This window comes from Mastigoproctus giganteus, chromosome 9, assembly GCF_048544385.1.
Source record: "Mastigoproctus giganteus isolate SK-2022 chromosome 9, ASM4854438v1, whole genome shotgun sequence".
In the NCBI taxonomy this organism is placed as follows: domain Eukaryota; kingdom Metazoa; phylum Arthropoda; class Arachnida; order Uropygi; family Thelyphonidae; genus Mastigoproctus; species Mastigoproctus giganteus.
This window is the reverse complement of record NC_143583.1, coordinates 214,463,383-214,489,442: the sequence shown is the minus strand read 5'-3', so window position 1 is coordinate 214,489,442 and position 26,060 is coordinate 214,463,383. Positions and strand designations below refer to the sequence as shown.

The following is a 26,060-nucleotide window of genomic DNA, read 5'->3' as shown; positions in this document are numbered from 1 at the left end:
TTTGAAAAAAAAAAAAATAATAATAATAATTTCATAACTAAGTGATGAAAATAAGACACATACAAGAATCTGCTATAACAGTTTCTTACACACATTAATTGTCAAAGATTACTTCTGTACACTTGAGGTCAGCAGTGTGTTTCATCACCCTTATTTTTTCTTGTATAAATGGTTTTCTGACAATCAATCGATATCAAAAAACAGTGGCACCATAGCTGTTTGAATACATCTGGTAATTTTTGTTATGTGCATGGATCTTTTACACCAAAATTACAACTTTGGTGTATACAGCTAAACATGCTCATTATCTCTACTTTGAATGCCACTTGGTGATCAAGAAAGAAGTTGGGCATGCTGTTCACTATGTAATGGCATGGGCCATCAAGCAATAACAATGACTGCTGTTTCTGTATCATAAAAAATTGAGTTCATCAAGAGGCATCAAATACTACTTCCTCAATGAATATCTCTCTCTTTCTACTCCTATACTACCAACTAATTAAAATAGATTGAGACAAAACATTTGGCGATAAGACTGCAAAAAGACTGGAATTTGCTAGCTGGCAGTATAATAATTTCTATATTTATAAAGATAAATAAAAAAACTGCCAACATTTTATGGTGTTTATAATTACTTTTGTGTGTGCATGACTAGATAAAATTACCCTGATGCAAGAATTGGGATTTGAATAACAACTGCTAAATGATTTTCATCAATTTGTCTGATGAGACATTGGACAGCAAAGGGTTAATTTTCTCTTCTGGTCCAATGTTGCATCATACATGCCTTTCTGTTTTGGCAATTATAAAGTGGGTTTTCCTGCTCTTCTGGTGTAATTATTGAACTGCTTTCTATTTATACTTCATATAAGCAATTTGATGAACTTAATGAATGTTTACATTCAAATGCGACCAGCTGGTGGCTCTAGTTTTCCTTCATTTTTAGTTTTCATTGTGTATTTACTGTCTGTAAAAACAGTATTTAGCCATGGAATCAACATCTTATAAAGGCCTTTCTGATTCACACTTTGATTTACTTTTGTCTGACAGTGACAATGATGTTATTTTCAATACTGGTGATATATCTTGTAGCAGTGATGAAATTGATGACTACCTATCAACCACTGCTGGTGTCATGTGGAAAACTGGAGACCAAGCAAGGTAAATGTTTCATTCAGACATTTTTCTCTTTACTGTGTCAAACTGCGATTTCTTTTGAGTAATTCAAATTTCCAAAAGCTGAACTTGAATATTTACAACTGTTTTTCTTTGTTTGAAGAAATTTTAAATGAAACAAATAATGTTAAAAGTTATGCCAACAAAACTCTTTCAAATAAGCTACTTTCTGATTGTTCCTTATGGTCATACTAATTTTGGTTTCAATAAATGAACTAAAGGATTTTTTTGGTGTGATTATTAACATGGGACTAAATGAAAAAACTTCTATAAAGTAAGAAAGTGGAAGAAAAACAGTTTGGTTGTGAGACACTCCAGAAAACCAGGGTTGCATCCATCCTGGTGAATGTTTCATCAATCGGTTTTATATAATAACTCATATAAACTTTAAAATAAATAATTTTTGAAGAAGCTCAATATTCAGTATTAATTTTTTTCATTTTTGAGCTGGACTAGAATGGGAAGACCAGAAATAATGCTGGACTGTAAAGGATTTAAGGCAGCTTTATTATTAATTAAAACACAAATTGATAAATAATAAAACACGCCTGCGTGCTCTGGATTCATAATTTATTTTATTTTTGTTACACAGAGCATTAAAATTATGATAAATGAATTAGCTTTCGGCTGGGTGGCAGCTTTCATCAGATTAAAATACTTTGAATGGCAGTTGGAATAGAGATGCACTGCCAGGATGGTGCGTGAGGCACGTGGTTAATTGTTTGTTGATGTTTGTGGCTGTGACGTATGGTGGTGACGTGGCCAGCGTTTGTCTATGGACAGAATTACTGCTTCTGTGATGGGGTTAAGTTGACAACCACTGTTCCTGTTCAACGAGGTATCCGAGCATTTTATACTTAACGATTCCAACCAGGTGCGCCTTAGGTAATGGTGGGACTTGTCTACAACCACGACATCGCGGTGTGGGTCGATGTCGTGGTGGGTTGTCCAGACATGCTCGGCAATAGCTGAGTGTTCTACATCCGCCAAACGGATCGCCCTTTTATGTTCTGAGAGGCGTTTCTCGAGACGACGTCCAGTCTCTCCAAAGTAGCAGCTCGTGCAGTCACGGCAAGAGATGCGATAGACCAAACCACTCTGTAGAAGGGTGGGAACAGGTGTTTTTATGTTGGAAAGGAGAGAACGCAGTTTCTTGCCTGGGAGTTGGATGCACTTTACCCCATGCGATCTTAGGATTCTACCGATCTGCTGTGACAGGTTGGGGTAGTATGGGATGAATGCCCTCGTGGAAGACTCGTCACTGTTGGCGTTGCTGTTGGTCGTCACGTTGTCGCGTGCTTGTAGATCACATCTGTTAAGGACATCGATGGGGTAGCCACACCTCGTAAAGTCTACTTTGACTCTGGTGATCTCTTTGCGCCTTTCATCTGCAGAGCTGGAGTGTGTCCAGGCGCGAGTTAGCAAGGTTCGGGCGGTTGAGAGGAGGTGGCCCCGTGCGTGTGCTGACTGGAAGTTGGTAAATTGGCCAGCACACATAGGCTTACGATAAACCGTCGTCTTCAAGCATGTGTCTTCGCGCCGGACAAGTGTATCTAGGTATGGTATAGAGTTGTTCGACTCCAGCTCAATCGTGAATTTTATGAAGGGCGACAGTGAGTTGAGGTGGGTTAGGAGTCGCTGACCTGAGTCTCTAGGGATCACTACGAACACATCGTCTACGTAGCGACACCAAAAGGCGATGTGATCTTGCTGACTGGAAGTTGGTAAATTGGCCAGCACACATAAGCTTACGATAAATATCATAAATCGTTAAGTATAAAATGCTCGGATACCTCGTTGAACAGGAACAGTGGTTGTCAACTACGATGTGTGCTGGCCAATTTACCAACTTCCAGTCAGCACACGCACGGGGCCACCTCCTCTCAACCGCCCGAACCTTGCTAACTCGCGCCTGGACACACTCCAGCTCTGCAGATGAAAGGCGCAAAGAGATCACCAGAGTCAAAGTAGACCTTACGAGGTGTGGCTACCCCATCGATGTCCTTAACAGATGTGATCTACAAGCACGCGACAACGTGACGACCAACAGCAACGCCAACAGTGACGAGTCTTCCACGAGGGCATTCATCCCATACTACCCCAACCTGTCACAGCAGATCGGTAGAATCCTAAGATCGCATGGGGTAAAGTGCATCCAACTCCCAGGCAAGAAACTGCGTTCTCTCCTTTCCAACATAAAAACACCTGTTCCCACCCTTCTACAGAGTGGTTTGGTCTATCGCATCTCTTGCCGTGACTGCACGAGCTGCTACTTTGGAGAGACTGGACGTCGTCTCGAGAAACGCCTCTCAGAACATAAAAGGGCGATCCGTTTGGCGGATGTAGAACACTCAGCTATTGCCGAGCATGTCTGGACAACCCACCACGACATCGACCCACACCGCGATGTCGTGGTTGTAGACAAGTCCCACCATTACCTAAGGCGCACCTGGTTGGAATCGTTAAGTATAAAATGCTCGGATACCTCGTTGAACAGGAACAGTGGTTGTCAACTTAACCCCATCACAGAAGCAGTAATTCTGTCCATAGACAAATGCTGGCCACGTCACCACCATACGTCACAGCCACAAACATCAACAAACAATTAACCACGTGCCTCACGCACCATCCTGGCAGTGCATCTCTATTCCAACTGCCATTCAAAGTATTTTAATCTGATGAAGGCTGCCACCCAGCCGAAAGCTAATTCATTTATCATAGTTTTAATGCTCTGTGTAACAAAAATAAAATAAACAAATTGATAAAATTGAATCAAATGGTAGACAGATGTAGAAAACATTATTGAATTTAAAAAAAAAGTTGAAAGTAAAGAGTTTTTATGTTTTTTTTTAAATTTTGATTTGCTCTGACAATTTTACTATAGCGTTCACCAATAAAATCAAAATTAGATTGAGTGCAAATTTCAAAATTGATTGAAATAGTCACTCTACACATTTGCTATTCTCAGAAACTGACTAACCACAGAGTATACACATTCAGATAACTCACTCATGAAAGACTTAATACTAATGCATGTATAAAAATATTTTGGAATCTAATCCTGCTTTTCTCATGTGATTAAAGCAGGATTAGATTCCAAATCACAATTATCATGTGATAATTGTAAATATTTTGAACACATGTCAACTGAACTGCTTCAGTTTACACACAGTAAAAATACTGTTTTTTAATGCAAATTGAACAGCTGTTAAAAGTTTAATTACCTTACTCACCTTTCTTTTCTATAAACAACCCATAACATAGTTATGGCAAAAGCAAAAGCATAGAGGACTAATTGTCTAATTTCAACTGTGCAGTGGAATATGCACAAGTGGCATTCAGGAAACCTATTAAAATAAAAACCTATTAAAATTATTATAACAAAAATACTTTTTTTTTTTTTTTTTTTTGACTAAATGTATAACATCTAATACTTATTTCTTTATCAAGTCATTAAGCTGAGAGATTAGGTTAGCCTATATTAAAGTGAAGTTTATCATTCATAATACAGTAAAATATCAATTTTCATTCAAAAATCAGATTTTTTTTTTTCTAAAAATTATATGTACATACATGTACACTTGTGAGGAATTTCCTCAGATACTATACTTTCTGGGAAGACTGCACCTGATCCCACAGATTCTGATTTTCAGCCATCAGTGAAGACAGGTAGGAAAGCAAAGTAAGCAGATCGATGGGCAGCATAGAACCGCAGATAGACAGATGAAGTGCTAACATTTCTCTCATCATTAACGGAGAAGTCGCACGGCGGAAAGTGAACATTCCATCAGAGTAGATAAAGTTGCCTTGGTGAGTGGGCAACGTTATCTACTCTGATGTTAGGCTTTCTGAGCAGCTCTTGGACATGAATGCGAAAGGGAAAGTTGACAGTCTGATGGGTGTTATAGATTTTCCCATTGTGGCTCGAAAACAGATGTCTGCATAGGGTTGTCTGGTAGGGATTTGTGTTTAAAAGTATAGTTTAATGACAATTGCCTTTGTTGAAGTGACAGAGGTGGTTCAGTTGCTTCAACATATAAACTTTAGACAGGGGATGTTCTAAATGCTCCAAGTAGCAATGTGGATGGCTTGATGGTGAAATGGGCCTAGCCATCAAAGTACACTCGGTCTACCAGATGTGTATACTTGGGACCCATTATCGAATTTAGATTAAACAAGTGCACAACAGAGGTGGAGTAAAGTGCAGAGGTCTGTTCCCCAATTATTAGACGAGATGACGCATATGGGTTCAGTCCCCTTGTGCACTTCGCATTTGATAGATATGCAGTAAGAATGTCAAATATAAGCCCCAATTATCCAATTATTATCAAATATAAGCCCCAAGAATTTTGTCTCGGGTGTTACTGGAATGATGTTTTGTCTTCTGGTTCTGGGTGAAGGTTCTGTTTATGACAAAAGTGTACGCAAACAGTCTGAGATGAAAACCTGAAACCATTAGCCACTGCCCAGGAAATGAGATGGCCGATGGCTTGCTGGAATTGCCTTTCAGTGACCCTCATATAACATGACTGAGAGAAGATACTGAAATCAACAAATAGAGCACTTTTCATTGTTGGAAAATGTTGTTCAGTAATAGAATTAACTTTGATTGCAAAAAGCTCAGAATTGACCCTTGGGGGAACTCTTGGCAAAATGGACCCTGTCTGAACACTGTAATGAGCAGTTTGAAAAAAAAAATTTTTAAGAAAAAATGCTAGATGACACCCTAAGACTAAGATTATAGATATCTTTTAAAATTCCAAATCTCCAAGCAATGTCATGTACTTTTTCCATATCAAAGAAAATTGACACCAAGTGTTTGAGGAAAGCAATTTGAATAGACATTTCCAGTTTTGTTAAATGGTCGAGTGTTGACCTGCTCCTTCAGAAGCCACATTGTATTCTGGAAAGGAGATGATTAGCTTCTAATAACACAAGGGGCAGGCATTGACCATCCTTTTGAGGATCTTGCACAAGCAGCCTGTCAGAGCAATTGGACAGTAATTGTTTGGTATTTTTTTTGAATCTTTTCCTGGCTTGGGGAATGCAAGCACGATTGCCTTATGCCAGGAGCCTGGAAACTGGTCTTCTGTAGTACAGACAGAGCAACCAATTTATAGATTCAAATGAAAGATGTTTAATCATCTCATAATGGAACTTGCCTAGGATAGAAATAGCGCCACTTTCATTTCCAATTCTGTGAAAGACTGGTTGTAGGCCTCGCAGCTATCTGAAAACAACTTCAATTGCTGCTTTTCAGTTTTCTGTTTGAGTGCTAGAAACTCAGGGAAGTAAGACGTTTTGGCAGGTACTTAAACAAATGTCTCCTAGAGTGTTCACAATTGCAGATCCATTATGCTCTAGGTTCAATGAAAGGTACAATGTGTTGCTGCCCTTCATTATCTGGACTTTGTCCCAAATGAGCTTAGGTGTCACTGCCTGAGTTATGGAAGGTGTGAAGTTAAGTCAAGATTCCTTTCAATTCTGATATTTGTATTAAACATTGCCACATGCTTGAAGGCATTTCAATCAGCATGTTTGATCCTTCTACCATGGCATCCTTGACAGGTGGCATGGCCTCTCATTGCAAAGAGTGGATATCACGGGGAAGTGATTGTTACATAAAGGTTGTCCTTAACCTCACATGTACACACAAGGAGAAAAGAAGGGGAACACACACACACACACACACACACACACACACACACACACACACACACACACACACACACACACACACACACACACACACACACACACACACACACAGAGAGAGAGAGAGAGAGAGAGAGAGAGAGAGAGAGAGAGAGAGAGAGAGAGAGAGAGAGAGAGAGAGAGAGAGAGAGAGAGAGAGAGAGAGAGAGAGATATCAACTACAGTAAATGTACAGGCCTAGAAGTCCAATTCCTTCTATTGATGCCAGTATATCATCCCATAGAGGTATTTTTAAAGGAAAAGATATAATTTTGTTAATTTGCTATAGACTGGAAATCAGCAAGTCTAAAAATCAGACTTCAGTGCAGAGGTATCTCATCTCTGTTTATACTGCTCAGATCCAAACTGATATATGACTGCTCAAAGATTATTGTATATTGAATTATTGTATATGGGAATAATCTGTTTATTGATTTGATCCAGTTGAAACTAGAGCAGAGATGTGGGTGGTTCATTAGTCCAATTTACTGTGATCCCTGAATCTGAGCATATTAAGTTAATAAACACTTTGAAGCTGCCAATTCTGATTCTGTGTGTGATGGGGTACAGATAAAGTTGCTACATAAAATATAGATTTTGATATGCTTTTTGGCTGGTTTAGTCCATTTCAGAATCCAGTGTTCAATACTTTGAATTTTCTGGAAGGAGGACATAGGTGCTGCACTCAAATCACAGAGAACAGATATGCTTTTTATTTTAAGTGCATGCCACTTCTCAGACCTGCACATCAGTCCTTTTTGGAATCTCATCACAATGCCTACCTGATGACATCACAAAAATAATCAAAACCTGGGTCTGGAAAGTGGCATGCACTGTAAATAAAAAGCAAAATACTTTGCCATTGAAGTAGTGCCCTTTTATTTAGAGTATTACAATGGCAAGGCAACTCATGACAAAGTTCCTCCACAATACGAGTTCAATGCACTAAGTAGAAAACCCAGTGTGCTCACAGCTATCTATACAAAGAGAAATCACTTTTTCATATATTTCATAGCTTCAGACTTTTGTCCTAGACTTAAAATGTATTAATAAAAGAATATTCTTCTTACTAATAAAAATATTAACCAGCACAATGTCTGAATGATACAATATGGAGAAAGGTGCATCATGAACAAAGATATACAAAATATGAAATTACACAACACTGTAATACAATTATGCTATCAAAAGATCTTACCTGTAAGTACCTAAAGGAATGTGCAATACAAGAGGCTCTAAGCAGTTATATACAGATATAATTGAAGCAAGAACAAACAACCCAATTATGACATACACTGAAAAAAAAAAAAAAAAAAAAGAAAGAAAAATGAAATAACTATTATTTAGGTTTTTTAAAAACACAATGTTGAAATGTGTATTTTAATCTACTATCATTATTGATTATATATAATGGCAACTGAGGATGATACACTACCCCCCAAAAAAGTATTCAGCAATGTCAGATTCACATTGACATCACTCTAAATCACTTCAGTAACACATTGGTCCTCTATCTTCTATAACACTATCCACCCTCCTGGGTGGGCCTTCTACTAAATGAATGATAGATTGCAGCAGGTATAATCCTCAGTTCCTCCTACACAACAGCAACCAGCTTAGCTACTGACATAGAACTTGTTGGTCTGGCCCTCGTCAGATGTTCCAGTTCATCCCATTGGATTTTCAAATTGGGACCTACACTGGCCAATTAAGTTCTGCACATCCATATCCATGAACCATTCTTGAACAGCACTGGCAGTATCGCATGGAGCATTGTCCTGTTGAAACAAATATGGATCCATATTGAAGAACTGCTTCATAATATAGAGCATGGAATTGTCCAAAATGTTAAGGCAGGCATCAGTGAGTTCCCTGCACAACGACCAAAGGGCCTAAGCCAGACCATGGGTCCTCCATGACAGTATAGTGGTTTTGCTATCGTCAACGCTTGTAGAGGTCTGGATTCAGGTCCTGTCAAAGAGTTAATTTTAATCCAGAGGGAGTAAGGGAGTAGGGTTTTTACATGCGAGTTATTCCTGGGTTTTTAGATTGCATGATATGCAAATTGGCTCATGAACACATCCTTGTCACATAAATAATACACAATGGTGCAATATGGCCTAAGTCACTTATGTGCCCAACAACAACCATATCATGAGAAACAGTCACAACATCATAACCTCCATCTCCTCCAAACTTCACAATTGGCAAAATGCACAACAGATGACCTCCTCGAGCCACCCGCACACACAATTACTCCAGGTCTCTTTCATTCTCCACCTCCCTGAGTGTAGTACCACACAGTTGGTACATTTCTCTTGGGTTACTGCTACCCATATGCAGTACTTTGCATTTGTCAATATTAAACTTCAGTTGCCACTTCTCAGCCCATCTGCCCAACTTTTCTAGATCTTGTTGCAGTAGTGCACTGTCATTAACAGCCCTGCCAACCTTTGTATCATCTGCAACCTTGGACATTAAGCCTGATGCATCTTCATCAATATCATTGATATATACAAAACAACAGTGGGCCCAACACCGAACCCTGGGGAACTCCACTGATAACATTAGTCCATGAAGAGCAGCGTCCATTGAGTACCACTCTCTGTCTTCTCCCACTCAACCATCTCTTTATGCATTGCAGCAACCTGTCCTTAATGCCATACTGCTCCAATTTGTACAGCAGTCTGCTATGTGCAACAGAGAGCGTTCCTGAAATCCAAGTATATATCAAAATTATTTTTTGCATCCAGTTCCTTTGTGATCACCGTCGTAGTATCCAATCAAATTGGTCAGACAAGATATCCCCTTAACAAACCCATGCTGTGTCTGAAATATTACTGCAGTCTTGTCTAGGTAATCCTGTATCACCTCTTTTACCAGTGATTCCATTATTTTTCCTGGAACAGAAGTTCAACTAATAAACCCTTGGTGAATTGGGAATACATTTGCACATATCTAATACATGAGGACCTACCCTGATTCTAAGGATGCTTGCATAATTAAGACTAAGGGTTTGCTTACTTCCCTTCCTGACTCCTTCAATATAACTAGATCGATTCCATCTGCCCCAGGTGCCTTTTTTATGTTTAAAATGCACCCCCTTTGTGAATTGGGGATACACTTGCACATCTCCATTACTTGGAGACCTCTCCTGACTCTAAGGATGCTCATAATTATGGCTAAGTGTTTGCTTATTTCCTTTCCTGCCTCCTTCAGTATAACGAGATAGATTTCATCTGCCCCAGGTACTCTTTTTATGTTTATCTTCAACAATTTCTCCTCCACTTTGTTCTTCGTTATTACAAAATCACTTAGCTCCCTGTTAGAGATTGATAAATTTCTGGCATTCCCTTCCCTTAGTAACTCCTCGTGTGAATGTAAATGCAAAGTACTCGTTCAGTTTCTCAGCTATCTGAGCAGGATCATCAACGTTCGAACCACTGAAATCAAGTAGACCAATCTGATTCATCCCCTTCCTTCTAGAATTAATATAAGTAAAGCACTCTTGGCTGTTTTTCTTTGCTTCCTTTGCCAAAGATTTCTCATAATTTGCCTTTGCCTGCCTAACCTCCTTTGTGACTTGATTACAGACTAGCTTATATCTTCCGTAGGCTTCTGTGTCACCTGATAATTTATCTGCATCCCATGAATTTTTCTTCTCTGATACAAGCCTCTTTAATCCACTTAGGCCTAAACCTCGAACAATATTTCTTAGTTGGTATGAAAACCCTAGTAGCCTCCAAGATTAAGTCCCCGAAGGCTTCCAATTTAGAATTCATCCTTGGTAACATCATCAGTTGATCCTACAAAATAGAATTTAAAAACTGTCTGAGACCACTGTAGTCACCTTTAAGAAAACAAAAACCCTTCCCTTTTTCCTTTGATGGTAGTTACATCTTTAAGTAAATCCCACATCCATACACTGTGATCACTGTCACCTAGTTGTTTCTTTATCTGCAAATTCTTAATGCATGAATAATCACTGCTGATAATCTGATCAAGAATATTACTCCCTCTGGTTGCACCTCAACACGTTGCTGTAGAAAACAATCCTCGAATAAATCCACAAAAGTCTTGCTAGCATGTGAGTGACCAACCCACAAGTTCCAGTCAATATCTGGAAAGTTAAAATCCCTCAATACAAGACAAGTTTGCAGACGATACAAAGGTTGGCATGGTTGTTAATGATAGTAAAGACAGTATGCAACTGCAACAGGATCTAGAAAAGTTATGTAGATGGGCTGTGAAGTGGCAACTGAAGTTTAATATTGACAAATGCAAAGTATTGCATATGGGTAGCAGTAACTCGAAAGAAACGTATCAACTGTGTGGTACTCCACTCAGGGAGGTGGAGAAAGAAAAAGACCTTGGAGGTTATTGTGCAGTTGGATATGAAGTTCTCTGATCAGTGCAGACGTGCTTTCAGAGCAGGTCATGGTGTTTTGTCAATGATATATAGGAATTTTGCTAGCAGAGACAAGGAGGTGATTATGCCTTTGTATAAGGCAATGGTAAGGCCATACCATTAGAACTGCATACAGGTCTGGAGGCCTTATTTTAAGAAGAATGTAGAGTTGCTAGAACGAATACAGAGAAGGGCAACAAAAGTGGTGAGGCGAACAAAGAGGTGCTCTTATGAACAAAGACTTAAATTCTGCAAGTTGCAGCATCTGGAGACTAGGCACCTGCGAGGGATCCGATTGAGGTATACAATGCCTTGAATGGTTTGAGCAGGCTCAATGCTGATGGGATACCTTTGCTTGCTCAGATTAAGAACCTGAGGGGACATAGTTCAAGTTGAGAAAAGAGAGTTGTAGAATAGATATGCGGAAGTTTGCCTTTAGCCAGCAGGTAGTTGATTGCTGGAATAGACTTCCATCTGTTGTGGAAGTTGATAGCTTAAACAAATTTAAGGCTAAACTAGATAGACATTTGGAGTGACCGGATGGGTGAAATGGGAAGTTTTTTTTTAGCTGATGCTGTATAAGCTTGCTTTCTTGCATCATATGCTTGAACTAATCCCAATGCTAATCACTATTGATAACTTGACTCCCTCTGGTTGCCTCTCGAATGTGCTACTATAGAAAAAAAATCATCCAATATATCCACAAAAGCTTTGCTAGCGTGCGAGTGATCAACCCACTCGCACACTAGTAAAGCACACTAGTTCCAGTTGATATCTGGGAAGTTAAAATCCCCTATTATAAAACAGTCTGATTTACTGGCCCACTCTCTTTCTCTGTACAGTTGTTTATTATACTCATGAGTCATTAGGCCTATACCACACTTCTACTCTCAATTATGCTTTCCCAGTGCATATGTCACACCAAACTGACTCAGCATTGTCCACCCATGTAAACTGGAGGCACTTCTTTATATTTTGTGTTTCTTAACTAACAGCATAAGCCCTCATCCCTTCCCCATCCTGTCTATCCTTTGTGCAGACATTGTACTCCTCAAATTCCAATTCTGCATTCCTTATATCTGTGTGACACCGTGTCTCTGATATCCCAACAATATCCGCCTTGGATGTTTTGACCAGCACCTCAAATTCACTTACTAAACTCCTAACATTGGTTTACATGAAAGTATACACGCACCTGTTCTTATTCTTATCTACCCTAACACAGCCCATGTATTTACTTGTTCCATGATGACTCCCAGCAGTCCCTGAAATCCCCAGCACTTTGTTTTCCAGGCTGCTGCTCATTCCAATAGAAGCAGTGAAAGAATCACTTTCACTTCTGCCAGCGGCTACTGCTAATCTATTAGTCTGTATATCCCCCAATCTCGCAGTTTTCCGACCCACCAACACTGCCTCGATAGCATCAGCAAATATTCTTGCACCCTTTCTATTTAAGTGTATCTCATCCCTGTAGCAGCAGTCTCTCCTGTTAACAAGCACAGACCAGGCTGAGAAAAATTCTATGCCATGAGCCTTGCACAATCCCTCCAGGGTCGAACTGATTGACAAGGCTCTCATCATATACTCCCTCCTATCGTGTCTGTTCAGAATTGCAGACACTTTCAAATTCAACTCTAAACCACTGCTTTTTTCCAACACTGACCTGTACTTTAGTAATTCCACTGTTTTCCTACTCTTAATGTCATTAGTGCCAATGTGTACAACAATATCATATTTTGTGCACTTAAAAGATGACATCTGCTGCTCTACAACTTCATGAACTTTTGCCTCTGGCAGACATACCCTGGTCCTGTTCCACCTATCCTTTTACTGAATATATTCTCCATTTCCCTGACAATAGAATCACCTACAACTAGTTCCATTGGGACCAGTACATTTTGCCTTGCTGCTGTGTTGTCTGATGCTCAAGTGCAAGCTCTCGCATTGATGTGGGTAGCTGAGTGCTTGATGGGCCTTCCAATTTAAATCCTACAAGGGCATCTACTCTGTTCTTCAAGCTCTCATAAAGGGCCATAACTTCTTCATATGTCTTACATCGAGCACACACACAAAGAATCCCCCTTGACAATATCATGTTCTGTTCCTGATATATCCTGAAACGTCAAACAAGCAGTACATTTCAAAAGACTGTGATTGAGAGGTTCAGAGGACAACCAACCCCCCTCAGTTCTCCCCTGAGCCACAGTACTCCCACTACCCTTTGCCTCTCTGGACTGAGGAATTATTTTGATTCAATTTCAATACATTTCAAAATATTACACTAACTTATATCCCAATGCAGTAATAACACTATATATATTTCAGTATCGAGTTTACCTCCTACCTAGTTATTGTTATATTTATTAAGTTACATTTATAAAATCTAATTAGTTATAAGAGATAATAATTTATCTATCTATTGCCTTAATTAATCCTAATGCTAATTGGTTGTTGAAGTGGAATGGTTTGAATAAATTCAAGGAAGAACTAGACAAATTTTGGGTGGATAAGGAAGGGAGAAGTGTGTATTTGTGTTTTTTTTTTTTTTTTTTTTTTTTGGCTGGTGCTATATAAACTTGCTCTCTTACATCATTTGCCAGGTGACTTTTTGTTAAAGAAATAAGATACATGAATTAAAAGTTTGATAGAAGGCTCACAAGGCAACTTAGGAATAAACTCAAATTAACCATAGGCAGATATAAATATATATTACTTTTTTTTATGAAACAAATCACATACCTAAATAATCAAAGAAGAAATACAACAAAAGTAACATGCCTCCCATACAAAGTACAAACACTGCTACTAGAATTGGTGTGACAATCAATACACTTTCCTCTCCATCATGTTGCACATCAGAATTAAGTGGTTGATTGCTGCTCTGGATACAGGGTTTCCCAATTTCTTTTGAATATCTGAAAAACAAAACTTAACTGTAACTTTTGAAATTTATGCTTTTATTACAAGACTCTACATTAGGAGCAGCAAAGATATGACACACTTTCCATTTGTGACTCACACAGCTCATGTTAGTGATGTGAGAACAAAAAAAAAAATGGGGGGGGGGTGACTTAACTAGTATACCATTAGTTATAAAATCCATATGTAAATAGTTTAAATGTATAACTATAGCAGTACTTTAAATATATAACTATAATATTAACTCCTAACATTTACCAACATACATTCTAAAATATCATTCAATGAAGTTAAATGTTTTAAAAAATAGTTGATTACTAAATTAAAGATATAAGTAGCAAGTTTAACATTTAGTAGTTAATTTCATTTTTTAATCAGTAAATTCTCTTTGCAGTGATATAATTTTATTTGTCTCTCGTTCAATTTTATATCAAAATATTTGAGGAAGAGTTAGGAAAGGGGGGAAGAGGAATGCCAACATCAGATTTGACCGTATATATGTGAAGTAATTAAAGCACACCTAAAACTCTTGCATCCATTACAGTACTGGGGCAAATGCTATCCTTCTATTTATAATGTCCTGATTTGCAATGTCAGTTAGTCAAATGCAAATGAAATTACTTAATTTTGAATTTAAAAATTAACTCATTAAATTCTGATTAATATCAAACTTGATTTTTTGTGGTATATGATTTATCTTTGTGGATGCAAAACTCAAGGACAATATTTTAAACAACATATTCAAGAATGGTTTTGATAATGCATAACAGATTATGCAATCGATTAAAAAATCAGAAATGAAGCTAAACATGTAGCAGAGCTTTCTGAAGCTTACAACGATGTCATAGCTCAGAGCTTTCCAAAAAGTATAAGTAAAAATCTTAGCATCAGATCAGAAGCTTTCATCCTAATTTCTTTTCACAGCATACTGATATCACTGATTGATTATAACACAATTACTGATTAATACATACACTGCTCTACCATTATTATCCAGACATCACCTCCATGGATGGGAAATTTATTATCCAGACATCCCCTCCATGGTCCTATGCATGCAACGTGTCACAGAACCTGCTATAAATATGCACACTGGGCTTTAAACAGACAATTGCAAAAGTGGGCATGCAAGATGACACATTCAACAGAATTAACAGACTTACAACGTGGAATGATAGTAGGATGCCACATAAGCAAGCATTCGTAAGAGACATAGCACTCACTCTGGGGATCCCTAGGTCAACAGTTAATGATGTGATATGCAAATGGAAAAGGAATGGGACTGAATCTGCCAAAAAAAACGGACTGGTAAACATGAAAACTAACAGAACGGGACAAGAAAATTCTGCAAAGAACTGTGCGGGCAAATCGTAATTTGCCATCATCTGAAGTCACCCAAACCCTCTGTGAGGGTATTGGAACTAATGTCAGCACTAGTGCAATACAAAGGACACTACATGATATGGGTTACAATGGTCGTGCAGCTGTTCACAAGCCACTGATCACCTAGACAGCAATTAAAATGGTGTAAGAAGCGTGAATACTGGACTTCAGAGCAGTAGAAAAAACAGATGAGGTGAGGTTCACACTCACCTAGTCTGGTGGCCATTCCTGGATGTGGCAAATGCCAGGGGAACAGTTCCTTCCTGATTGTATCATCCCAACAATGAAGTTTGGTAGAGACAGTGTCATGGTATGCCGCTGCTTTTCATGGTTTGCTTGGGCCCATTAGTCATTATCGACAAACCCATGAATGCTGTGCACTACCATGACATCCTGGACAATTATGCACTTCCAACATTATGGCAATACTTTGGGGAAGGCCCATATCAGCAAGGCAATGCACCATGCCATACTACTCAGGTAATAACAGTGATTTGAGGACATGGGCGTGGAAAAGTTGGATTGGCCAGCCCAGAGTCCTGATCTGAACCCTATCGAGCATCGTTGGGATGTACTGGATCATCGGGTATGTGCACATCGAGATCACTCAAAGAACAAGGCCTAACTGGTGGCTGCGTTAAAGGCCGAGTGGAGAAACACATGACCTGACATTTATAAAAAGCTGGTTGAGAGTATGCCATGAAGATTGAAGGTGGTCATAAAAGCAAAAGGTTTCAGCACAAAATATTAAATGACACAATAAAAGCTCTTTTTTTTTTTTTTTTTTTTTGTCTAAAGGCAGGTGTCTGAATATTAATGATAGGGCAGTGTAAAACATTTATGGCATTTCTTCACATGCTCCACACATGAAGGTTGGTGAGCTCTGGATATGATGTTTCCTCTTTGAAAGCCGACCGACTAATAACCGACCTAGTCAATTTCAAGTAGCTTTGGTTAAGCTTGTGCCTAGTAATATACATTATCCATCTTTCTTATTCTTGTGGTCTTGTTTTTGGCCTGGAACAAAGGAAGTCATGTACTGTTGCACTTACAGCTAAGGAACAACAAAGGTGCATATTGAATAATTACAAAATTATGCAGTGCTAAATTATTTTTGGCACTTAATTTTTTAGCGTCAAAGAAGTCTGGAAAGTGCTGCATTTTCTAAGCTTTTCTGCATTTATTGCCAGAAATTTTAAACCAGGTTTCTGTGCAATGAGAAACTTATTTACCAGCTCTTATTTACTGCCTTTCATGTTTAATTTAGTATAGGTAAGTAGGGACACTAGCAAGCTTCTCATATTGATTCTGTGCTGTGAGGATGAACATTTATCCCTTAACCTATAACAGATTTTAATGTATTTTTTTTTTATTACAAGTGCTTATCATAAAATTCCTTTATATAGTTGGAAAAAAACAGTTACTGGCAGAAACATGGGTCAGTGTGTGTTGGGGGGGGAATTGACCTCAGTAGCTTCTAGATCTTCTCCAAGGTGGCATTGTGACATTACTATGGGAAAAGGTAGGCTATCCCTACTCTACACAAAACTTAAATAAGTAAAATTAATAGCTTTCACCAATTATAACTGGTCAGTTCATAATTCTGACCAGCATATTCAAGAAATACAACTAAATTCTAATTTCCACTTGCGGAATCCACTCACCCATATATTTTTTAAGAAATTTAAACTTATATTTAAATTTATAATTTATGGTATCATTCTTATGTGGCCTTATGAGATAATGATTATATATCAACAGCTGGCAGTTATTTTTATATCATTACCAGAATATCCATGTTTAATATTTCTCCAGAACTGTTTCAGAAAAGTAGTTAACGATTAATATCGAAGTAATTACAAAAACCTTTCCCTCAGCTCCCTTCGCTGCTAGCTGAGGTGTCAGTGAGACAAACTTCGGTAAAAATGCAATTTCATAATTTTTACACATACGCAATATTGTCCTTTAAAAAAATTAAAATTATTGCAAAATTTATCTGTACTTGGAAACTGATATATAAAATTGTTCATGAGCAAAAATGCCAACTTTGAAACTCTGGCCCTGAGATTTGTTGATTGTGAAGACGAAAGCTAAGAAATCGTCTCTTCAAAGTAAACAGCTAGTTAGTTTCACTGGGAGCTAAATCAATTCTTGAGATTTCAAAAATCGATTGGAAACTTTTTAGAATAGGAAAAAAAAAAAAAAAAATTCCACTCAATTTTAGTTTAAATAAAACCTACTGCAAAAGAAAACACGTGTCAAAAGCTGGTTTAGTCCCCAAATTATTTAATTTCAAAGAATGTTCCAGACAGAGTATACTTGAACACACCTGTAAGAACAGGTGTGTTCAAGTATACATACCTGTTCTTACTCTTAGTTACCCAAACATATGTTCCATAAGTAAATTATTACACAGATTTTTTTTTTTTTTTTTTTTTAAGTTCTGAATTTAGTATTTAAAGAATTTAGATTTTATAGGTTAGATTCTATCTCACAAAATTAGGAAGTCAAAAGACAGTATCAGTTCAGTTGATAATTCTGTTGGCTTCCATTTCCAAACTTAATACATGCATCATTTTGTTATAAACAAATAGTAAAAACAGTGCAAATAACATCATTTTATTAAGATTAAAGCCCGAGTAATGCAAAATTAACAAAGAATTAATAAATATACTGATCTCTTTTCTTTAGAGTTATTAGTGCAGAAACACTGAAGAGATCAATAAAGATTATATTAATGTCAGACAAGACTTCCCCTTAATAAACCTATGCTGTGTCTGCAGTCTTGTCCAGATGATCCTGTAATGCTTCTTTAACCAGTGACTCCATTTCCCCACGGGAACAGAAGTTAAACTAGCAGGTCTGTAATTACCCGTGTCACCCTTCGATTCCCTTTGTGAATTGGGGATACATTTGCACATTTCCAGTCCATGGGACCTCCACTGAGTTCAAGGATGCTCTCATAATCGTGGCTAAGGGTTTGATTACTTCCTTTGCTAACTCCTTTAATATAACTGGATAGATCCCATCCACCCCAGTTGACTATGTACAATTTCAAAAATTTCTCCTCCACTTTCCTTTCAGTTATTACAAAATCATTTAGGACCCCTGTTAGAGTTTAATAAGCTTCTGTCCTCCACTTCCCTACAGAATTCCTCATGTGCAAATGTAGATGCAAAATACTCATTCAGTTTTTCAGCAATCTGAGCAGGATCATCAACAGTAGAACCACTGTTATCAAGTGGACCAATCTGATTCATCCCCTTCCTTCTAGAGTTTACATAAGTAGTCTCTTCTATTTTTCTTTGCATCCTTTGCCAAAGATTTCTCATTTCAGCCTTTGCCTCCCTAAACTCCTTTGTGAATTGATTACAGACTAGTTTATATCTACCATAGGCTTCTGTGTTGCCTGATAATTTATATCAACCCATGCACTTTTCTTCTCTGTCAAGAGTCTTATTAGCTCATCTAATATCCATTTAGGCCTCAATCTTCAATAGTATTTCTTAAATGGTAGGAGAAACCTAGTAGCTGCCAAGATTAGTTCCTTGAATGCTTCCCATTTAGAATTTGCTGTTGGTAACATAATCAATTGGTCCCACAGTACAGAATATAAAAACTGTCTGAGACCACCATAGTTAATTTTACAAAAGCAAAACCCCTTCCCATTACCCCTGATAGTTATATCTTTAAGTAAATCCCATATAAATACACTGTGATCACTGCCATCTAGTGGTTCCTTTATCTGCTGATTCTTAATGCATGAATAATCACTGCTGATAATCAGATCAAGAGTATTACTCCCTCTGGTTGCATCTCTCACATGCTGCTGTAGAAAACAGTCATCCAGTAAATCCACATAAGTCCTGCTCATGTGAGAGACGAACCCACATCAGCAAATATTCAATATCTAGGAAGTCAAAATCCCCCATTATAAGACAATCTCATTATACCGGCCCACTATTTCTCTGTACAAGTATTCACTGTACTCATCAGAGTCTTTAAACCTATAATACACCCCTAACCTCATTTTTGCTTTCCCAGTGTTTTATGTCACACCAAACTAACTCAACATTGTGCTGGCTACCCATGTGAACTGGATGCACTGCCTTAGATTTTTTCTGTTTCCTAACTGACAGCATAACCCTTCCTGTCACACATTATACTCCTGAAATTTAAATTCTGCATTCCTTATATCCATGTGGCACCGCATCTCTGATATCCCAACAATATCTGCCTTTGATGTCTTGACCAGCACTTCAAATTCATCCAATTTATTTACTATACTCCTAGCATTGGTGTACATGCAAGTATACACACCTGTTTTTACCCTTAGTTACCCAAACATAGCCCATGTATTTACTCATTTCATGACTCCCAGCAGTTCTAGAAATCCCTAGCACCTTGCTTCCCAGACTGCTTATTCCAACAAAAGCAGTGCAGGAATCACTTTCACCTCTGCCTGCAGCCATTGTTATTCTATTAGTCTGTGTATCCACCCAAGCTAGCAGTTTTCCGACCCACCTAACACTGCCTCAATAGCATCAGCAAATATTCCTGCACCCTTTCTATTTAAGTGTATCCCGTCTCTGTAGAAGCAGTCTCTCTTGTTATCATGTTAATTAACTCAGAAAATCTCCTACTCTTAATGTCAGTAGCACTGATGTGTACAACAATATCAACTCTCTGTGCCCTTAAAAGATATCTGTTCGACATAGTCTTCAACTTTTGTGCATGGCAGATATATCCTGGTTATATTCCACCTATTCCTTTTTCACAATATATTTTCTGTATACACTTGTTCAGATATAATAAACAATAAACTATCGGAATTAGTATATGAACTAAACAGTGAGTTCAGGTCGTATGCTGATTTATTTACCAAGTAAATAAATTTGTTTGCATATTAGGCTAGGTTTTTCTAGTAAATTTATAAATTTGATGCACTATACTGACAGGAAATTAATAGGGCCAGTAAAATATATGAAGATGGAATTTTATCAAATAAATACACATAAATTCACTTATATTTGTATAAAATTAATAAACAGATAGTGAACTATCAGATACACATACTTGTCACAGATATACTTGTTAATTAAAAAGAGCATATAAAATTCATACTTACAGATCATACCTGATAAGACCTGACCAATAAGCACCAACAATTACTGAAAATGTGGCCATTATCCACATAATTAGAAGGCTGAAATCAATATTTAGGGCAGATGGTGCAAACAGAAGTACACTAATTCCTGGAGCCATTGCCTAGAATTAGATATACCAAGGTTAGAAAATAAGATTAAACAGAAAGAGAAAGTAACACTCATCAGTTTATATGTACATAATATGCTTTTTTGGTTGTATATTATAATGAACTACCCATATGCAGTACTTCTACCCTTGCACAATTAATATCACAGATTTCAATGACAGAGTCCTGAAATTAATTAGCAGCTGTGTACTGCTTTATAAAAAATTTTTCTCTCCTCTAATATTTACCCACATCACTAATCATGAAAACTAAAATAAAAAAAAAAATTCACTTAATAATCACTTATAAGTTACTGATAGAATTAAAAACATCAACAAGCACCTCCCTGTTCTACAAAATACATGTAATGGCAAAACTTATTGTAAGCTGCAATTCAAATTGGTTTATTGTTAATATATTAACCAATTTATGCATGGACGGCATTACCTGACAGTTCCTCAAATGGTCTAGATAAGTATATCTGACTAATCAAACATTATATTTTTATAGAATGACCAATTTAGTTGTAGCTAAAAGATTGTCGATGGGTTTATGACAACTTTTTAGCACGTATACAAGCTTTATGTTTTGTTATGTACGAGTCTAGTATAGGTTGTAGAAGCACATGAAGCAAGAACACAAGCTTGTGTAGCATCAGCCAAAAAAAAAAAAAAAACCCATTTCACATACATTACCTCAGTTTGTCCAGTTCCTCCTTGAATTTATTTAAACTATCAACTTCCACAATGACAGATGGATGTTTGTTCCATCAATCAAATACCCACTGGATGAAGGCTAATTTCCCACACATCTATTTACAATTTTCTGTCCTCAATTGAATTTATGTCCCCTCAGGTTCATAATCTGAGCTAGAGGAAGAATTGTCATCAGAATTGAGCCTACTCAACCCATTCAAGGCCTTATACACCTCAATCAGATCCCCCTTGCAAGTGCCTAGTCTCCAGATGCTGTAATTTGCAGAACTTAAGTCTTTATTGGTAAGAGAATCCCTTCATTCCCCTCACCAATCTTGTTGCCCTTTTCTGTACTTGCTCAAATAATTCTACATCCTTCCTAAAATAAGGCTTCCAGACCTGTACGAGGCATGGCCTGATGATTGCCTTATACAAAAAGATAATCCCCTCTTTTTCCCCATTAACAAATTTCATGGATATCGTTGACAATACCCCATGACCTGCTCTGGCAGCCTGTCTGCACTGCTCAGAAAACTTCATATCTGACTGCCCAATTACTCCCAGGTCTTTTTCATTCTCTACCACCCTAAGTATGAGGAGGTATCAAAAAGTTCATACCCTTACCTAGAAATAATAGCCCTAGAAAGGTGAAACTTCATAGGAACTTTAATTCTTTTCTATGTACCCCTCCATGTATAGTAACACATTTCTCCCATCTACGGATCAGCTGTTTAATGCCTTGATCATAGAAGTCTGCAATTTTTGCATGAAACCACGATTCCACTTCATTGATGACTTCCTGAGAAGAAGTGAAGCAGCATCCACACAATGGTTTCTTCGTTTCTCAAAAAAAAAAGAACAAGTTTGATGGTGCTAGGTCAGGAGAATAGGGCGGGTGCTGCAGTAGTCTGAAGCTACACTGGGCAATGGCTGTGTGAGCCAGTGCATTATTTGACAGAAGATGGACACCTTTGGTTAATATTCCATGCCTTTTCATCTTCAAAGCATTGTGTAACTTTTTTAAAAGATTTCTGTATAAACTTCATACTTGGGAGGTGTGCTTCTACTGCTTTGACATGTCTATAGTCTCCGGATCACACTGGTACACCCAGCATTTGCTATTTGTCACCAACCGATCAAAAAAATGTTCTCAACTTCTGTATTACATAAATCCAACGGTTGGCAAGAACACTGCATTCGACATTGCTTCAGCAAAGGGGTCAGCAATCTTGGAACCCATCGTGCGGAGACCTTAGACATGTGCAGTTGGTCATGTAAAATGCTGTAGGCAGACCCATAACTAATTCCCACCGCATTTGCAATGAAATGAATTGTCACACATCTGTCATTCAACAGCAGCTGCTCAACCTTTGCAACCGTCTTACTGTCTGTGGATGTTCAATGGCCTTCCTTGTCTTGGCTAGTCAAAGACAATGGTATGACTGCACTGGAACTCCCATTTCCACTTTTTTACAGCCATAGGATGGACAATTCTGCACATCACAGCTTTCATTTCTTCATCAATTTCCTGAGCTTTCTTGCCCTACAAATGCAGGAACTTGATCACTGCTCGATACTCCACTTTGTCAACCACAGTGTCCTTCCCAGATTCCAGGCTCTACCTCTGGTGTACGATTACCTATGGGAATGAAATTTCACCTGTTAGTCATTGAATATATAGATAACATATTAAAAATGGCATCTTCCTACTGATGTTTTATCTAGGCCAGGTTATGGACTTTTTTGATACCCTCCCCTCATACAGTACCATACAGTTGGTACATTTGTCTGGGATTACTTCTACCCACATGCAGTATTGTGCATATGGGTAGAAGCTGCTTTTAGCAAACACTTGTTTTTCTCATTTGTCATGTGTTCAACACATAGTGGAAATATGAGGATGTGCACATTCACTTTTGTCATAAATGGAAACACATGAGCATTTAATGTGTTTCCATGGTTGTAAACAACTATGCTGCTTCACACATTCTTGCTCGAGAACAAGGGTGCATTAAGTCGTCATTTCAACTGGGTTGTTTCAGTAACCTGTGTCAGATCCTACATTTTAAACAAAAATTATAACAAGTAATGAGTCTTGGGTGTATGGATAAAATACGTTGATCCTTTAACGTGTTCTTTTATATGCACACCATCCCTTAAAATAGTATTCACTGTTTTGAAGCAGTGAGACCTAATTCTATGCAATAGATGATAAACTTTGTCCTGCTTCATACTTCTTAATTAATGGTCTTCATTTCTAAATCAATGTTGTTTCGTTTCCTAGCACTGCCAGCACTTGCACTTTCTTTTAGTTGTTTTCCCTTCACCATTGTAATAAGTTAATAGAAATGAAGAGAAGATTCTGAACATTCATGTTTTTTATATGATTGAAGATTTCAGTGAAGGGAGAACACATTTCACCATAATAACGTAAAAACCCACACCTAGTTATCGGGATTACTGAAAATACAATAAGATCAAGTTCACTACCTGTTTATAATGGATACTGGAAAGTGCAAATTGTTTTTATGGTAGTGACTTCCAGAAATATGTTTTAGAAAAACATCACAAAAGGTGTTCAAAATTGATTCTTATAATGGAACATATGATAATGATGAAAGTGCAGCGCAATTTCCATTATAAAGATGACCTTTTAGAGAGATAAATAGCCTAGTTATATAGCAGAAATTTCAGCTTTCAAGGTCTTGGAATGAATTACCGAAAAAAACAAATGTCATTGGGTTCACATTACAATACCTATTTATTCCTACGGGATGCAAAATACGTTCCCACAATTTTTTTAAGTTTGTACCGGGTGGCAAAAACTTACATAAAGGCGAATTTTTGTAAGTAGAGTATTAAGTAAGTCGGGGAGTGGCTGTACCTCCTTCAAATCCTCACCATATTTTACTATTTTTATACAAACTCTTTTTACCCTTTAAAAAATTAGCCTTGATTTAAAATTTTTCTAAAATTTGGAAGAGCAGCCTTTTATAAGTTTTGCTTCCATTATATCCACAATGGAAGTGACATATTGTAATTTTTTTCATCAATATTCATAATTGCCATGGTGGTAAACTGAGTAAGGAGAGAATTACAGTGCTAGTGGGGACTAATATGGCTAGCTCAGAGAAAACACCATTGCTTGTGATAGGGAAACCAAGCTGTTTCAATAATGCAAAAACATTTCCATGTAAATACAGGAGCAATAAAACAGCATGGATGACCTGTGCTCTTTTTAATGAGTATTTAAGAGCTCTAGATTCAAAGATGGAAGGAAAGAATAGAAAAATTCTTTTATTTGTCAATAACTGCTCTGCTCATCTGAAAAACAATGAGCACTTAAACATTGTCCATGTGGACACTGTTTAATTGCTCAGTTCTTCCGAGGATTCCATGTCATTTGTGCAACCAATGAATCAGGGAGTGATCAACATTTTAAAGATGTATTTTCGTAAGTACCTTGTACATAAATTGCTTACCCTTGTAAAACTGAATGGAAAAACCGAAAAGTTAAAAATTTCTTCGTTAGATGCAATACATTATTTAGCAGCATCATTTGGGATACAGTGAGCCTTACTGTTATAATTAATTCCTTTAAAAATGCTGGTTTCTATAATGATATAGAAGAAAATATTGATAGTGTTGAAGGTGATGAAGCACAGGAAGGGATTCTTTTGATGACTGAGATTTCCTACAGAGTAATTTGGGATTTACAGTAAATTATTATTGTTGATGTAGATAATGATGTTATCACATGTGAATTGCAAAGTATTGAGATATTTGCAATAAAGATCAAAACATGACTGATAGTAGTCCAAGCATTAGCATTAGTAGAGGCATTTGATGCAAGAAAGCAAGCTTATGCAGCATCAGCCAAAAAAATAAAAAATAAATAAAAAAAAAGAAAAAATAAAAAAAATAAAAAAAGAAACCACTTCCACTTCACCCCCTCTGTTCGTTCAAAATACCTGTCCAGCTGAGCTTTAAACTTATTTAGGCTATCAACTTCCACGACAAGGGGTGGAAGTCTGTTCCACCAACCAACCACCCACTGGCTAAAGGCAAATTTCCGCACGTCTATCCTACATCTGTCTTTCCTCAATTTGAATTTATGCCCTCTCAGGTGATTATTCTGAACGAGAGGAAGAATCCTATCAGCATTGAGCATGCTCAAACCATTCAAGGCTTTATACACCTCTATCAGATCACCTTGCTGGTGCCTAGTCTCCAGACACTGTAATTTGCAAAACTTAAGCCTTTCTTCGTAAGCGCACCCCTTTGTTCCATTCACTAATCTTGTTGCCCTTCTCTGTACTCGTTCCAGCAGCTCTACATCCTTCTTGAAATGAGGCCTCCAGACCTGTATACAGTATTCTAGGTGTGGCCTGACCATTGCCTTATAAAAGGGAATAATCACCTCCTTATCCCTGCTAGAAAAATTCCTATATATCATTGACAATACACTATGAGCTACTTTTGCAGCCCGTCTGCACTGCTCAGAGCAGCCCGTCTGCACTGCTCAGAGAAC

General features: G+C 37.6%; 1 protein-coding gene across 1 annotated transcript in view; it reads right to left on the bottom strand.

Moving 5' to 3' along the window:
• LOC150081117 (signal peptide peptidase-like 2B) overlaps positions 1–26,060 on the bottom strand; it is a 172,839-nt gene that overhangs the window by 76,055 nt on the left and 70,724 nt on the right. Inside the window, exons 5-8 of the mRNA XM_090381216.1 lie at positions 20,709–20,848; positions 14,018–14,193; positions 8,069–8,165; positions 4,410–4,523 (exon numbers count right to left, since the gene is read on the bottom strand). Coding sequence (XP_090237342.1) covers positions 4,410–4,523; positions 8,069–8,165; positions 14,018–14,193; positions 20,709–20,848 — 527 coding nt within the window. The remainder of the gene's footprint in view (positions 1–4,409; positions 4,524–8,068; positions 8,166–14,017; positions 14,194–20,708; positions 20,849–26,060) is intronic.